The sequence below is a fragment of the Grus americana genome, chromosome 2 (genome assembly GCF_028858705.1).
Source record: "Grus americana isolate bGruAme1 chromosome 2, bGruAme1.mat, whole genome shotgun sequence".
In the NCBI taxonomy this organism is placed as follows: Eukaryota; Metazoa; Chordata; class Aves; order Gruiformes; family Gruidae; genus Grus; species Grus americana.
The window spans coordinates 130,363,629-130,380,870 of NC_072853.1; the positions used below are offsets into that span (position 1 = coordinate 130,363,629).

At 40.7% G+C, this 17,242-nt stretch overlaps 1 protein-coding gene across 2 annotated transcripts in view; it reads left to right on the top strand.

Annotated features, from left to right (window-relative positions):
* Positions 1–17,242, top strand: part of RFTN1 (raftlin, lipid raft linker 1) — a 100,004-nt gene extending 82,762 nt beyond the window's left edge. For both annotated transcript variants that reach the window (XM_054817637.1, XM_054817638.1), the window contains exons 8-10: positions 9,990–10,093; positions 11,467–11,548; positions 14,908–17,242. In XM_054817637.1, the coding sequence (XP_054673612.1) occupies positions 9,990–10,093; positions 11,467–11,548; positions 14,908–15,345 (624 nt within the window). In that variant the 3' untranslated portion in view covers positions 15,346–17,242. The remainder of the gene's footprint in view (positions 1–9,989; positions 10,094–11,466; positions 11,549–14,907) is intronic.

A 17,242-nucleotide genomic window follows, 5' to 3' on the forward strand; every position in this document is an offset into this window, starting at 1 on the left:
GTTTGTACAATGCACTTTTGTTTTTTATAATCTCCATGCTTTATTGAGGGGGTAGGAAATATGAGTGATGGTGAGCAATGAAACTAAGGGCTATCTGTCCCAAAAATGCATCTGTCTGCTAGATTAACTGTAAAGAGGATCTCCATTGGTTGTCAGGGCAACATGATCACACAAGTCACTGTAGCATCACAGTTCTAAAGGAGGCGACCCTTTAGGTAGGCTTAGGTGCAGTTGGAATGCACAGACAGCTGCATTTGTTTCTGTCTGACCTCCTTCTTATGCTGAAAGAACTGTATATTCTGGATAGGTCCCTATAAACAAACCATGTGTGTCATAGATTGGCTTTTTACTGATCCAAGTACACGCTCAGGTCAGTAGAAACACTATTTAGATCAGATCAGTCAGTACCGATCTTCCACAGCAAATTTGATATACAGACAGGTATTTGAAAAGCTAGGCTTAAAATTCTTTGTGACTTGAAGCAAAAAGATCATGGGGGAAAGAAGATACTGTTGCATAACTCTTAGAAGGGTTTTTTTTGTTTTATTTGATTACTTGTCTGCCAGAAATAGAGGCAATACCTGGTCTTTTCACTTGGAATATATTGTAAATGGTGTAAAACCCTAAGACAGACAAGCAAGGCGCACAGATGCCAAAAGGATGGATTAAAAGAAGATGGGACAGATGCTAGACTAAATGTGTAAAATTCCAGGAGACTAGGATTAAGAGTTTGGTTATTAGATGATGACTTCGTAGTGTAGCAAGAAATGGCCATATGATAATGGCTAGAAGCTTCTGGAAGAACAGTATAATGTGTTAATGGCAGCTTTTCTTGTGCTAATGTGCATCTGAACAAACGATTCCTATATTACATTTAATGTTATTCCAGTTATTACGGACTTGTCTGTAAGTTCTTGTTCATTTTTAGGGTCAAATTGTGGTGTGCCACTCAGGAGCAGGTTTTGGGATAATGACAGATGGTTCCATGAGTGCATTAGGTCAGTGCTGATCAAGAAGGCAAATGTTAAGACGCATTAATGTTAACCATATGTTAAAAACTGTTAGGAAAGGAATAGAGGGTGAAACAGCGAGCATATGCTACATGTGTAAGCCATGGTTTGACAGCACCTTATTTCAGAAGGTTCTGTTAGTATTGTAAATGTTCGGAGAAGAGCAGTGAGGATGATCATACAGATAGCTTCCATGTTAGGAAGACTTTACGTGGTGTGTCCTTTCAGTCTGGAAAAGAGAAGAGTTGCAGGGAATGGAATAGGTAGAGGTCTCCTAAATCAGGGGAGGCATGTAAATAGGGATTGACCGTTTCCCGTCTCTTCCAGTCTAAGAACTAAGGGCTGTCAAATGGCACTAGTTGGGGCCAGGTGCAAAGCAAACAAAAAGGGGGTAATTGAGGTAATTCTTTCTGCAGCAGGCAGCAGATCTGTGGAACTCCTTTCTGGAGAATGCTGTGGCTTCAAGAAGTTTAGATGGGTTCAGGTGGAAGCAATGTTGTTTTTTCCTCTACCTTACTTATCTCTGTGTTTACGTAAGCATCAGGAGTCCGTTTTTGAAGCAAACCCGCTGATCCTCCCCACTTAATATGCCTCACATCACAGAGTGGTCTCATATTGCACAAACTGAATTCCTTTCAGAAGAAACTAAACCAGACGTGCCGAGAGGAAGTCCACAAAATATTTGGGGCAGGTATCCTACATGCTTGCCCTGATATATATCACTCTTCCTTAGCTGTCACTTACAGCCACGTTGGAGACAGCTTTCTGAGTTAAATGTTTTCTCAGTCTCAACCAGTTTGGCTCTTAGACAACTAGTGAAAGGTTCTCTGTCTCAGTAGGATATTGCAACAAAGTTACTGCATAATAGCCCCTACAGATGTCTTAGTTTGCTCTGTGTGGACACAAGAAAGTTTGTCTTAAGCTGTATGACAAGGACAGCATCTGATAGTGGGGATCCTGTGATGGCAGAGTGGTGACCAAAACACTAGGACACAGCAGAAGAGTATCTTCTAGCAGGGCCCCTTGAAGCGTTAGAGCCCTGGTAGGTGGGGTATCATTTGCCTTCAATTCTAGCAATTTGATGCTGGAGACACAGCTGGTCAACAGATTAAGGAATCAACCTCCCAGTGCCATCTGGTGTGTCAAGAGATGCTGTACTGTTGCACACCACGTCTGTGTGAGGGCTAACATGGAGAGTCTCTTGTTCCAGACACAAGATTTGGCATGTGCAATTTCATAAACTGACTGAGCTTATACACAGTTTGTCGGTATGATCAGATTATTCTCTGCTATAATTTAAAATTTGGATGCTGGGTGTTCCCTGGCAATTTTGCTCTTCTGAGATCAACCGCCCCTCCTTTGGGGACATTATGAATGTGTTACCCACCAACCTGAAAGTGGAAGAATATGGGGAAGAAAAAGCCTGCTGAAGGAAGGAGGTCGAGGCATTGGGGAACTCTTGCAAAGATATTACCCATTTAGAGGAAGAGCAGAGCTGACCGCCTTTTTTTCTCCTCCTGACATTTAAATAACTGCCTGGATATTTCACGCCTCATGCTTTCTGAGACAGAATAGGCATAGGTAGGTAAAGTCATCAAACGAATGACAGACAGATTGGAAGCCGGGGGATCTGTGTGCACTTGCTCAGCGTCATACCCAAAAGACCAAGTCGCCTCTCTGTTAAACCCTGTTGGAATTCACTTTTATTTACCATAAACATGGAGTAATGCAGTGGCAGAGGAAGGGACTGTAAAATGGGGGATGTAGGGGGCAGGAGGCAGAGTTCAGTAGTGACAAATGTCTGAAAGCCAGTAAAGGCTTTGTTTCTGTTATGAGTACTTCAAAGTGTATTTATCACAGAGATAATTATGGAGCAGTGGAATGACTCATTAATGTAGACTTTCTTATTTTTTTTTATATATGTTCAGCTCTGATCTAGATTAACCTTTTCCATTTGTTGTTTTCATTTGTACCAAGGCAGTGGAAGAAGCGCTGACGGGCAGCATGACATAAATGTGTACAATGGCTCCTTATTTTAAATTTGTATCTGATTTGATGATCTGGATGAGTTATGGATTTGAGCTATGGATTTGTTCAGATGTGGTCTGAACTGAATATAAATTTATTATGTTGTATCCTAATTAAGAAGAAACGAACAAAAGAATCCCAGCCACAACAAAAGAAAGCTGTTTTTATAAGAAAGCCCTGTAGCATGTATCGATGCCCTTAGTAATGAAAAGAGAACCTTTCTAAATGAAAAGGTAAAGTTCTGCTGTTTAACCATAAAGGCAAAAAAGAGGGGTTGGCACACCTCTTAGCAGAGAAAGTGATGCCTTTTTAATTGCTAAGGCTAATAGAGAAAACAAGCTGAACAGTGTGATGCACTCGGTATGTGTGTAAAATGTCAGTTTGTAGAGGATGTAAAGCTCGAAGCTGTCACAGTATGCGGTCCTGCCAAGCAGCAGACAGGATGTAATAGCTCTGAGTAATTTAACTCTTTCTTCTCAAAGTAGAGCCAGGGCATTCTCTGCAAATGACCACAGGACTTCTAATGACAAAATGCTGCTCTCATCCTTATCACTTTAACTCTAAAAATGTCAGGGCATATTATTTCCACCGCAGCCTCTGAGATCTAGCACTAAAACTTGTTTGATGGTTTTAATTCTGCTTGTGTAGGCAAATGTGGGTAGACAGGTCTGATTAATCAGAGCCTGCGTGATTTCCCTCTCCCCAACTCTAATCTGTCACCTTCTCTTCCCCGTTACCCAAGACAAAATAGCTAATACTGTCTTTACAATTGAGTACTATAACATTTATTTTAGATTTCTGCATTGTTCTGTTTCTGAAGCCTTGTTCATTTTGAAAATATTGTCCTTAATTTACAGGTATTTTCTCATTGAAAATCTTCAGCTGGTGATTCATCACTTTTTTTATTTTCTGCTATACCATATCTTTGGCGTACTGACATAAATTAAAATCTCAAATACATCATAACGTTGCCATTTCCCTGGCAGAATTGAATGAGGTCAGTGTCTGCTGTAGACATGGTAAACCTTTTAAAGTACGACATATCAAAAGATTTAAAAAATTATCTCTGCTGAGCCTAGGTTGCAAGTTGCCTTAATGTAAGCCTTGAAACAAATTCCCTGGAAATGAGGATTTGATTTGTCTGTAAATCTGATTTAGGTCATATGTCAGTTAAGCTACGTTCTGCTGTCTCTAGCCATGGGACAAAGGCATGACCAGGTCAGCAAAGGAGCTGATGGCGATGGGCGTGAAATGCAGTTCTGTGAGTGAACCTCTTTACCACCCAAAGGACATATATGTTGTCTGGGCATAATATTTCAGCATTTTGCCCCTTGTTGCTTTTTAAGAAAATCTGAAAAAAAGAAAACAAAAAACCACCTTCAGGAGCCTCTTCGACAGATTTTTATAGGTTTTTTTCCTCTTTTATGTAAAATATGAAAGCAGCATATATACATATATATTTCTCTGCTGAACTCGGTAGACATGTGCTCTATATAGGATTAAAATGCACAGGCTAATCTTTCTTTGGTTTTGTTGGTAAATTTACTAATAAAATCTAGCAGTACGAACCTGGAACTTTCCTGATACTTTTTTGCGGCACCGGCAGTATTGAAAGTCTAACAAAGCAAACATTTCTTCCACATGAGTAAAGGGTACTTGAACTAAACAGCATAGAATTTAAAACAGTCTGAATTTAAAAAAATCACTTTGTATCTGTCATGGTGTGCTTAGGTTTGTAACAAGATCAGAGATAAGATTTAGTTCTCTGCTCACTTGTAAAATCTTTCAGGAAAAAGTGAGCATACCAGATCATCTGAACTTTCTACTTAAGAACAAGCTGAGAAGAAGGATTTCAGTCCTCTTTTATACTTTTTAAAAAACCACACAGGGCACAAGTCACGTTTCTTTACCCCAGCAGCTCACGTTTAGCAGGCAGTAGTGCCCTGGCTAATGCACCTCTTTGACCCAGTGCTGCTGCGAGGCAGGTTTGGGAGCCACCTCAGCATTTTGAGGGGCACGGGAAGCAGGTGCTGGGACCCCATAAATCGCCTATGTAACCTGCACGTAAGTGAAGGGCAGTGCCAACGTTTGCTCTCCTGCTGCCTGAACACTGGTGGCAGTAGAGGGTCTGTGCTTCAGTTGCATTTCTCACATGGAAACAGATTATTAGTTCTGTAATGGTGGAGAGGTGCTCAAAGCCTTTTTGCAACAGCCAAATTTTGTTCGACAGATGTGAATGCCATGCGGCAGCCGATGTGCATATTGAAATTGTGACTGGATACATCTGAATCACAGAAAAATTGTCTTAACGGGATGCTACCCCGTATAGTGTTACAGCCTTATTATAGTCTCAAATATTTCACAGTGCATGAATTCACATATATTAAGTAATCATAAATAAGTCTAAATTACATATGCCCAGAATAATGAGCAAAAAGCCTACCTGTGGATTTATTTATTAGGGTTTTTTCTATTAACTTTCCACTAAGGTCCCAATTTGGCAGCTGGTCTGTGTTGATCAGTGACCCATCTGCTTCCAAAAGCCACTGATGGTTTCTGTGGGTGCAGGAGGTGTCCCACAGCCCTCTGCTATACAGCTAATGGATGTGTTGCAAATGTCTGCTGGTGAGGTGGTGTGGTGTATTACACGTGGAAATTTAGGAGCAGCTCAAAACTAGAGGAGCACAGGCCAACTTTTATTGCTGAAACACTTGTGAAACTTCTTTTTTGCTTCCAATAAGTGTTTGTAATGGAGCAATAATGTTATATTTATTAGCAGAAATTACCTTTTGGAAGAAGTCTGAAAAGGAAAAAGGCAAATAATTCACAAATGTAGAGCTTGGATTTAGTCTCCTTGTCGGCTGTGTTACTGCAAACATAAAACATTTGCAGCACGCTTTTACCAGGTCATTCTCAGGCAGCCCATATATTCAATTTCTCTCATTTTATATTCCCTCTTTTCTACTAAGGTGCAAGTCCTGCCTTCACCACTTCCTCTTCCTCCCTTCAGTGCCCTAGGAGAAAGCTCTGGCTTTGGCAGTGGTGGGGACTGGTAAGCAGCCCTGGCTGGGGGGGGCATGTTGCTGCCCTCATGGGCTCTCCCCTCTTAGTTTTTTTGTGAGGAGCTGGCTTTGAATGCATTGCCTGTTTTTCCCCCCCAAACAGTAGGTTACACTTTCAAAGTGACTCGTGTTTTTTACTTCACATCCTCTTTGCCATCTGTCTGTAGATCTTAGTACGCAGTCTGTTAGGATTTGCCGATAAAGGTTTTATTAAGATTTATTTTATGGGATTTTCAATCTTCCACTCTTTAATCCATGTTGGAAAAAAATATTAAATAGTGACAATCCATAGCTGCCTTGTAACTAAATCACATTCACTTAACCCAGGAAAGAATGATTTCTAAAGAACTTCTTTCTGTCTCACAAGAGCTTAGTAGTTTTGTTTATTATCTTGCTGTGGTTAAAATTGCCGCAGTAGGGGGGAAAAAGAAAAGAAAAATTGTTAATGCAGTTGTTTGTGTGGCTTGCCCTAGATATTATCATTATCATTTTTTAATCTTTTTTTTTTTCCTAATGAGCAGAAGCAACTGTGAAAGGAGAAAATGCTGAAAACAAACAGTACAACTATAAATAAAATGAATTCTTTTCATGTGATGCAAGTCAAGGGAAAAACCTAGCTCAATATGCTCTGGCTTCTTGACACTCAAGGTGTGATCAGAGATTACTTATCATCCACAGGAGAGTGGGAAGCAAGTTAATTAAAATTTTCCACCCTTTCACTGAATGAAATGTCTCCCAGTTTGAGACGCATTATTTGAACACTTCTTTTTCAGTAGAGCTCTGGCACGTACTTTCTACTTCTGCTGCTGTTCAAATCCAATATTTGTTAGCTAGACAGAGCGTTGTAATTTCATCTTATGAAACTGTATGTTTGAAATTTTATTTCCATTGTCTCAATAGTAGATAAAATAATTTTAATTATTGTCTTAAATATAAAACGAATACAAGATGAGTCTTTTTCTCTGCACGTGGCCCCCAGTGTATTGTTTGTTTGGAAGCATTTTTGCTTTGGAAAGCATTTAATATGACACCAATTAAAGGTCTGTATAACCGTGACTCCTGCTGGCACACAAATTCCAGTCGTGGGATAGGATTACAACTGATAATTCAGGAGGGGGAGGGAGAAGCCATTTCTGGTGGTCTTAAAGAAAGCTTCAATTATCTGTATTTGCAAGTAAGGAGCGTGAAGCCCATACGAATTACACCTGTTTATTCAGGAGTGACTCCTTTCTCTTGTCTATCATCTTCAAATGCAGGCAATTATTAGGAGTAGTTTATTCCCCCAGGGACCTGGGGGAAGAGGTGCGGTGTCTGACTCCAGCAAAGCATCGTGCAGCGTCGGAGAGAGCTTGTTAAAGAGCATGTGGAGCTTGGAGGAGGTGTGCATCTCTGCATAATGTATACGCTTTCTTCCTCCAAACAGCCGAACACACAGATTGTGGTGTCGAGTACCAGCACATATGAAAAATAAGAGGTCACCTTTTTGTAACATTGTGCAGCACACTTTCAACAGAGTTTTGTTACATTTCCAGATTTTTTAAAAAAAATAATTCTTTAAGCCTAATTGATTTTTATGTAATCTTAAATTTATTTTCTGATAACTTTACACTTGTGAATGTGCTTACCTGCTCTTTTCCTTTCTGCACCATTGGGACTGTGAAATACAACATCATCTGCTGCAGATGATGTTTAATCCTGACAAGTCAGACAGGTCCAAAGCCAGCCTTGTCTCACCACTCAGAGCCTGCAGGGACAGTGGGCTGTGGCAGGAGTGACGGCACATCCCTGAAACAATTTGGCTTCTGCAGCAGCCAAATGAGCTCTGCGAGGTATTGATGTCCTTCCTCATTGCCGTAATCTCCCTCTGATTTTTGACGTTTGTTGCACATCCTGATGCAAGGAGAAGTTTCTCCTTGCTAATCACCAACCTTAGGCAATGTATTCAAAATAGAAATCCTCTTTGCAACATAAGATGTTGCTTGGGGCACAAACAAGGTCTGCTGTGCCGGTCTTTCCTGACCTGCTAGTCTTCCACCTTCTAAATGAGTGAGCTCCCTCTGTTTTTTTTCTCTACAAACGCTGTTTGATGGAGGGAATGTTTTGGTCAGATCCTTTTACATGTCTTTCGACTCCCAGGCAGGCTTGCAATTGCAGATGCTCTGGCCTTATTCTCCATGCTCACATTGCATATTTTCATCTTTATATTTGGAAGGCATTGTTGACCAATCTCATAAATCTCAGTGTGTTATTATTCTGTTTTCCTGAGACAGTAGCTCTTAAGGGCATCTAGATGCATCATTGTGTTTGCATTACTCTTGGACACTTTATTTTAAAAACTGGAAAGAGGGCGGAAATATCCATCTTACAGTAGGTATAAGGAGCGGGAAGGGCAAAGAGGCAAATGGGAGCTTGAGGTGACTAAATCTGACACAGTCACAGCTGTATGAACGCTTCAGAGGCCACTTGGTATTGCTCCCCTCACGCAGGGCATCTGTTTCCTCTCCTGGAATCAGCAATTCTGGTCTATACATGGTGATGTTGTGAAGTAGCTGTACCTCTGTGAGTCCCTGCAAGCCTCTCTACAGAAATCAGGAGTTTCATTAGTAGAGTGTTCTCTTGCACGCACTTTCTGGGGTAGAGTTTTTGTTCTCCTTTTTAAGCAGGAGTGGTGCAGCTTCTTTGGCTACTTGCATTTGTAGTCATGATCAGGTTTTTAATAGGTGTAGTCAGGCAGTCATTCAGTTATGAAGTTATCAAGTGACCTATATTATGTTTGTTAGAAGAAAGGAATAGCTGAGATTGGAATTCACTAAAATACCTTGAAATAACTACAGCAGGATTTGGATTAGTTCTGATCAAATGGCTATTTTATTACTACGGAACAAATGGATTTTTTGGAGCTGCAAAACTATTGTGCCTTATCCCAGTGTTGAGAATTGGCAGTTCAAACTCCTCGCATGCACTTGAAACCAGTGTACGTGCCTGAGCTTTTTGACAAATATAATTGTTATTCCAAAGGAATATAGCTATATTTTTAGAGACTAGTAGTTACCATTTGCCTGCTTTGTGTTTATTAAAATTAAAAACCAGTAAACATGCTCTTGCATCTATATGTTAAGTTACTGGAAGTCTTGGCAATTAGACACCTCACTGGAGCAATCTTTGTTGAAACCACCAGTGGTTCTTTCTGCAGGAATTACAGGGTCTGTCATTTCGTAGAAAGAGAATTAGCAAGGCTCTGCTGGGTAGATCTGCGGCTGGAGCCAGACTTCACTGAAAAGCAACATTTTTGGTCTCGCCCACAGATTTCCTGATTCAAAATAACAAGGAAGCAATGCGTATTTGTGGGTGATAAAAGGAATAGACCTGTACTTATATATTATTTTTGTTGTTGGCTATTTTGCTTCTGATCCATCACGACAGAGTAACCCAACTGATTTCAGTTCAGGTCCTCAGGATTTACTCCAGCCTAGACAAGAGCAGAATCCAAACAAAGCAATGTCATTTTTTAACTATTTGAATATCTTTTTGCTTGGGAGATGATAATTGATAAAATACAATTAATTTGTCCTATTCAGATCTGGAATCATCTAAAGCTAGATGAATGACTCAGGCAGTGTAAAAACAAGATCACAGATGTTTACCATTTTAAACAAACTCATTTAACAGTTTGGGATGTACGGGCGATCGGTCCTGTGTCTCCTGTTTTAAAATGCTTTCCTTCCTGCCTAGCTGAACATACAAAACAACCCACTTCAGTACAAACCCCCTTTCTCCCTCCCAGAAAACCCACATGTGTATTTTTCCTTGGGTGTTTTTTTTTTTTTTGGTGTCAAACTGAGTGTCGCTATCCAAGTGACAATGCTAACTGTTGATCTTTCTTTCCTAGGGAGTGGAAGTGCAGACAGATTACGTTCCGCTGCTGAATTCCCTTGCCATGTACGGCTGGCAGCTGACATGCGTGCTTCCTACTCCGATTGTGAAGACAAACAGGTAGGGAGGGGATGGGCGCTGCCTTTTGGCCAGGGAAGTCGCTGTCTGAAGAAGCAACTCTCTGTGCAGTTAGCATGGATTTCCTTGCACGTGGGCGGTAGCTGCCCTTGCAAGCCCTGCTGCCACAGCTGTTCTCTGGGTTTTCTGAGCATCGCAAGCCACCTGAGGCAGGAAGCACGTGTTTGCAGGCAAATGCTGCAAGTTGGCAATGTGGCTTCCGCGTGAATTTTCTGGGTATTGTGTCTGCCTCTCTGTAAACTCCTTGATTGTAAAACTCCTGCTCTGAATGTCCCAGTAACTCCTCTTGGAGGAAGGGCAAACGCTGTGATAACATTTGGAGTGAGATGCTGCCCATATGAAGAAAAGTAACTTGATTCTTAATCGATGTCTGTCTAATGCTGCTGGTATACACTGTCTAGCTGAGCAGAACCGTGTGAGATTGGTGTATCATTGCTCTGGTAGCTTTGTTTGCCTATATAGTCATTCTGCAGCCCACTTTGCTATTACTAAAATTCTGAGTTTTTAAATACAAATGCAAGTAATTTAAAAACACTTTTCATAACTGTGGTGAAAAATAATCATCCTACTTGTTAATCATGAAGATGGTGCATTCTGGATTTTCACTGGTGAGGAATATATATATACACCAATAAAACCAGTCATGATTTTTTATCTTAAAAGAATAAAAATATGCCCAGTTCTTTATGAGATCTAGATGAAGACTACTCCTACGCATAAAAGCCTAAAAAGTAAAGGCCATCTGTGCTGGAGGAAAAACGGTATTTAAGTTTTTCATATATGTTTAAATATAGGAACAAATGGAAAATCATAATTATGATTTGTAAGCCCTGTCTCTTAAAGGTAAATATGATTTTCTTTCTCTTCTAGCTTTCTGTATCCCATTTATAACTTCAGTATTACAGATCAGGTTGACGGTGCAGAAGGGCCCCCACCAATCTAACTGCTGGTGGCATCTGTTTATGCCTCCTGTCATGCTGCAGCCCTGCAGGGATCAGTGCCCCAGGAGGGAGCACCCCCATATTGCTGAAACACTGCTACACACAGGCACCGGGGTGCTTGGGTGTCTTGCTTTTTGTTCCAAACAATTTATTTTGTGTTTACACGCTAATGCTGATATACTCAGCAAAAGTCCGTCGCAGGCTGACAGGCTCTGTCAGACTGAACAGTTGCTCTTGTTTCCCCCCAAAATACCAGGCTGCTCAAAGCCACTGGGGACAGGCAGTGTTGAGGTCATTCTTCATTTTGTTCTTCTTTGACCTGCGGAAATAAATAACTGAGATGGATTTTCGCTTTGAATGATGCTGGATGTGAATTGAATTCATTCTCAGGAGTGTGCATTTGTTTCTTTTCAGGGAGGGGAATTTATCTACAAAGCAAATTGTATTTCTTCAGAGACCTTCTTTGCCCCAGAAAGCAAAAAAGAAAGAATCTAAGGTAAGTAACTTTGAGTTCCTGGTTTCTTTGGTTTTTTGTTGGAGGTATTTCAATATTGTAATTGATTTCCCATAGAGGTAAAAATGGCCTATTCAATGTTTCTGTGCTACAATAGCAAGACACAAGAAATTGAACTGTTCAAATGAAAGAAACAAAAAATGCTCAAATGACGTGAAAGACCTTACATTTCATTCTCTGTTGAACTCACGGCAGCAGAAGAGATGTAGATTTCTCTTTACAGCTGGGCCATAAACCTACATAGTGACCTAAAATTCTCTGCCCATGCTCAGTGCCTGCAAGGTGGAACCAGAAGTATTTTCTCTCACCTATTGCATGTCTTTTCTATTTAAATTGCTCTCTTTCTTGCGATGTGTTTTGATAGAGCCTAGCACTGTGCAGGTGTTTCTATCTATTGTGTGAATGTTAATGAATTCTGCTAGAATTTATCAAAAAAAAAGCTCCCTGAACCCAACTAAATTATCTGAGAACGTAGCTGACAGCTAATGATATATGTATGTGGATACACACGTGTATTCCAGTTTCCATTTTTAAATGTGTAGCTGTGGGAATCCCTGCCCAAACCTGTCACGCCGTACAGCTGAGAGGGAAATAGAAGGACTGGAAAAGTCCTGACCTTCCTCTGGTACTTGAATTTGCCTTGCCCTTCCAGTATGCAGAGGGATCAGAAAAGCCAGGTGAAGTACGGAAAGGATCTCTGAAACCCCATGATGAAAAGGTTGCTAATTAATAGAATCTGATCTTTATTCTAGCTCTGTGCGCTTGGGTGAGTGCTGGCTAGCCAAGTGGCACCTGAAGGAGCTGTGCGCTTGAGGCCCTGCATTAGCTGAGCCAGAGTAGGAGACTGGAAGCACTAAGCAGAGCTGAGCTCTGGGAACATTTTACCCAACGTTTTGGATAACTGCAGATAGTTTTCATCTATAAACCCCTCATTGGTTTGGAGCCAGGTTCGGTGAAAGTCGTCTTTTAGAGACAGTGGAGACCAGGAGAGTGGTTGAACTGACTGAAGTAGGAGAGAACTCCTGGGAGCACGACTGTGATTTAGGATTTACCCTCTCTCATTAGTGAAGCTAGAGCCCGGAGTATTCTGTGAACCTGCTACAAAGCCCATCTTTCTTGTTTTTTCTCTTCACTTTCAGGTGATTAAAGGGATATTGGGATGAGGGTTGGAGTGCCTGTATTTGGTCATTCTTTTCCTACTGCCATGTGTGGTTGTAATGGAAAGGGTGGGAACCTACAAGCAATTGTCTGACTTCAAATAGAGAAATTAGTGTGACACTGATTTCTTGTATTATAATAACAAATGCATACCATCCAGATGACTCAAAACTTTGTTTAAATTTTCTCATTCTGGGATATAAAAACTTATTTGACAATGTCTGGTTGACAAAACAAAGGATTTACTTTTTGGCAATATTAAATATACAGACATATTTGAGGGCAAAAATTACTACAGCACATTTTCATACCAAAGGTCCAGGAAAAATGGGGTACAACGATTATAGTTATAGAAAGAAATGTAAGACCAGTTCAACATCTGTAAGTAGCTGTTGTGAGTCACTTCCAAGATGCCAACCCGGCATTTGATTAAGTTGTTGAATATTCTGCACATAGAATGTCACAGGCTCTCAGGGGTTTTTTAACTTGTGATACAGCATGTCTGAAATGGTTCTAGATAACCTCTCGGAGGAGGGAAATAGGCTGATAAGATGAAAAGGACATTGCAGTGTTGGAAACTGATCAACCCTATCTATGCACACCTATCTATGCTGTTCGGTTTAGCCAGAGGAACAGAAAAGGAAACATGCAAGGAGTGATACAACTTATTTTTCTCTTCAATAAGACAGAAGAACTCTTATTAGTGCGATATTCAGTCAGTGATGAGGTAATCATGTTCATTCACTTCATACAAAAGCTATGCTTATTTCAGCAGAAGCTGGCTCTATGCATTTTTGTGAAACACAACATAAATACCAGACTAAGTATACATACATCTGCACGTACACAGAGTCTCCTACAGTCTGATCTGTATCACATTCAGGGCCCTGATCTTACCTTCCATCAGAGAGAGCTTTGAGTTAACGGGGAGCTGGGGGTGCCCAGCACTTCTGCAAATCAAAGAGAAAAATACTGAGGTGTCTCTGAATTTTAAATCTGTCACTTAAAGATCATTAGAGTGTAGAGAAAGAGGAAAAAATAGCTTCCTCAAAACCTAAAACCAAGAAGAATCTTGTGAAAGCCAGCTGCTTTTTTTTTCCTGTTTTTACACTAGGTTCTGGCTAGCAGAAGGAAAGAGCATCGTTCCATCTTTGTAATCTAATAAACTAAAAAGGTTTTGAATGGCTTTTTGATTAAGGAATAGCTAGATCAAAAATTTATGAACACAAGTCCTTCTTTTGACCAACTTTGGCGCAGACCTGGTTGCACTCGAAAAAATCGCTTTTGGACCACAGCTGAATTTGCTGCGTGTCCTGATGAGATGATTTATGCCATCCAAACATCACCTCCTAACCCATCTCAGGCATCTCCATCAGCATGGATGCTGCAGACAAAATGGTTGTGCACGTTCGCGTGTACTTAGCAAACTTGTGTAGGATGGCTCGGCAGCGGCTTGGAACATGGTCTGGCTTTCATTAGGAAGGTCTGTGTATTTTTTGACGAATGAAGCAGATATACCAGTGGCATATTTGTCAGCCTTTATATATGTTATTCCTGTTGAGTCAGTATTTCACGGTACTGCTAGTTCCCCTAGTTCCCTTTTTTTTTTTTTTAATAGTAGTTAAAATTTCTTCTGAAATGGCGGCTGTGGTAAGTCTTGTGGCGAGCGCTGCAAGAGGCAGCCTCGTTCTTTCTCATCAAAAAACTTTCACACAAATGGTGCAGAATATTTTACTGTTTGGGTATAGGCTTGGGTATGGTGTTAGTTCTGCTGCTAACCTGGTGAAAAACATTGGAATACCGCCCCAGGATTGCTTCCTCCGTCTGTGCTTGTGCGGCTTTGCATATTCTTGCTTTGCTCACGGTGCAGGTTGGCTGCCAGGGCACTGTAGGCCTCAACAGTGACACAGCATGGGGAGAGGAACCCACCAGCCGTGTGAAACAGCAGAAGCAGACTGCATCACAGTCTCTTTTCTCTGTGCAATAGGTATTTACGTGCAGGCACAAATGATCTTAAGCCATTTGATTTAGTCATGCAATTTTTTTTTTTTAATCTTAGCTCTTTTTGGTCAAACTAGTCTTTGAATTAAAACTAAATACTAAAAATGTTTCTCCTCAGGAAAGTACATGTCCATGTGAGATTGTCTCCAATGGTCTTTAACGTTTGGATCTCTAATTTGTAGTTTCACTGGAGGTTCTCCAAAGACGACATGCACAACAAACAAATGAAGAAACCCACAAAGGCTAAGTTAAGTACTAGGGAGAAGCAAATGGCAGAGGAGAAGCAGGAATTTGAAGTCACAGAGAACACAAGAAACTTAGAAGCACAAATCTCAGCGGCAGCCAAGCCTGATCCAGAACAGCAGCTGGATGATGTCATAGACTTGGGAGATGAGGTAGCTGGGACCAACAGCAGAGGTACCCATCACGACAGGGTGTCAGAAGAGACACATCCTGCCAGTTACGATACTGACAACAATGACGCGCAGGTCTGCAGCAGCCAGGGTACGCCTGGGTGCTGTGCAGATCAGGTAACCGTGGGGGGAGACTCTGCTCCAGTGTGGGACGGCTGCAATGGCAGCGACGGGGCCGGGCTGGGCCTGGACGGCTCCTGTGAATAAGACCTTCGCTTCAAGAATCTTGTGAGTTGCTGACACTTTGCCAAGACAAAAGAACAGATTTTGCTAATCACCATCACTAACTTCATCGCTCAATTTAGCATTTCTTTGGCATTGTACTTACTTTGCTCCTTAGCACACCCATATCTTGATGTTTTAAGTAAGCAACTACAGGGCCTGGGCTCTTTAACCCCCAGAAATTAATTGCAAAATTCCGTCTACTCTACAGAGTGGGAAATGCCCTACACTATCTCCTAGAGCTACACTTTAAATTAACATTAGGGACAGAAAACGTACTTGGGTTTTTCTGTGACCAACCCTAGCAAACAAAGTTTGTATCTAGGTCAGGGCAAACGTTCCACTCGGTCAGATTTTACTCTGTAATACTTCCTTGTCCAACGTATCTTTGCTGGAGAAGTTATTGTGCTATATGTTACTTTGTCATTGAGCTTGTAGTGTCATGAAAACAGTATTTGGACTTCAACAGGCTGAAATTGGAAAGCGTAGGTAAGATGGCTGTTAGCTGTATTTATCTCAAATAGCACACTTACTGATGATACTCTCTTCTGAGTTTTATTAACTCTTGCAGATCTTTAAGCAATAGCAAACCATGTTGCTATTTTAGGCACACTGGGTAAACAAAGCCCATGGTAAATTTGTGTCAGGAAGATGATTCCAATATAAAAGGCAATTTCCAATTCACTCACGTTTATGTTCTCTTTGCCAACCAACAGTCCATCGATAGTTGGGGGGGCTTCAGAAGACAGAAAAACAGGAAACAAAAAAGCAGGTAAAATGTACCTCTTTCAGTGGCTATCTTCACTCAGATTGGAACTAGATGGTACCTCCTGACCCTTCCAGGTGATTTTGCACCACGTCCTCACTGTTACAAAATACGCTGTGGGGAAGGACTGAAATTGTACACAGGGGTCAGTGGCCAACGAACATCACTAAATGAGCTTAGAAAATGCCATTAACAGCGGGCTTTTATACAAGTGATGGTATTTTGGGACTGATACCTAACGGAATTCTGTAAAATTACCAACATTTTTACGTTTGGAGCTACATTAAAATATTTACAAGTGAATGTACATGTGTAAGATAGTTTCTGTGCCAATGTTCTCCAAGTACTTTGGTATTCTTAAAAATGTAGGAAGTAGTTGTTTCTCTCTTCTTAACTGGTCAAGTAACGAGGTGAGAAATACATTCTAACTTCCCCTGCTTTTGCTTTCTTCAAGCAAGAGCTCTCTAAGTGATTAGCTGTTTTTTCCCTTGACTGATGACTTGTGCCTGATAATTTTCCTCAGTCTTCAAATCAAAATGCTGTACAAAGAACTATGTTCTGGAGCAAACGCACACCTAGAGCGGTTCAAGAGCATCTTCCATGCCTAAAAATTGTACAGTTGGCAGAACATTGCAGAGAAGGGAAAAATCATGGTTTTTTCATTGATTAAAGAGGTTTTTATTTTGAATTCAGTGGTTTAACCACAGGACTATAAGTAACTGCAATTTCTGGTGATGGGATTTTTCAGTTATTTTATTCTGTTTCTTGAGATTAGACTGGCATTCCAGTAGCCTCAAAAATAAGTTGTTTCCATTGTTCTACTTAAATACAAGGTCTCTGCTCTGTACAGTTTTAAGTACCTGTTTGCAAATTTTATTGGCATAAGATCCTTCTACTGATGGTTTCTATTTCAAGGACTAGCTTTGTATTAATCTTGTTTTAAAATTCACTGTATTTAATGAACATTTTACTAGTAGAAAGTGTTGCAGTAGAAAGAACTCTCCAAATACTTTGGAATAGAAAGCATTTATTGGATTGCAATTTGATCTTGTTTAACTGGATCCCAACTGCTTACAAAAAACTAAAGAGAAATAAAGGTCACAAGGAGATTTCTTA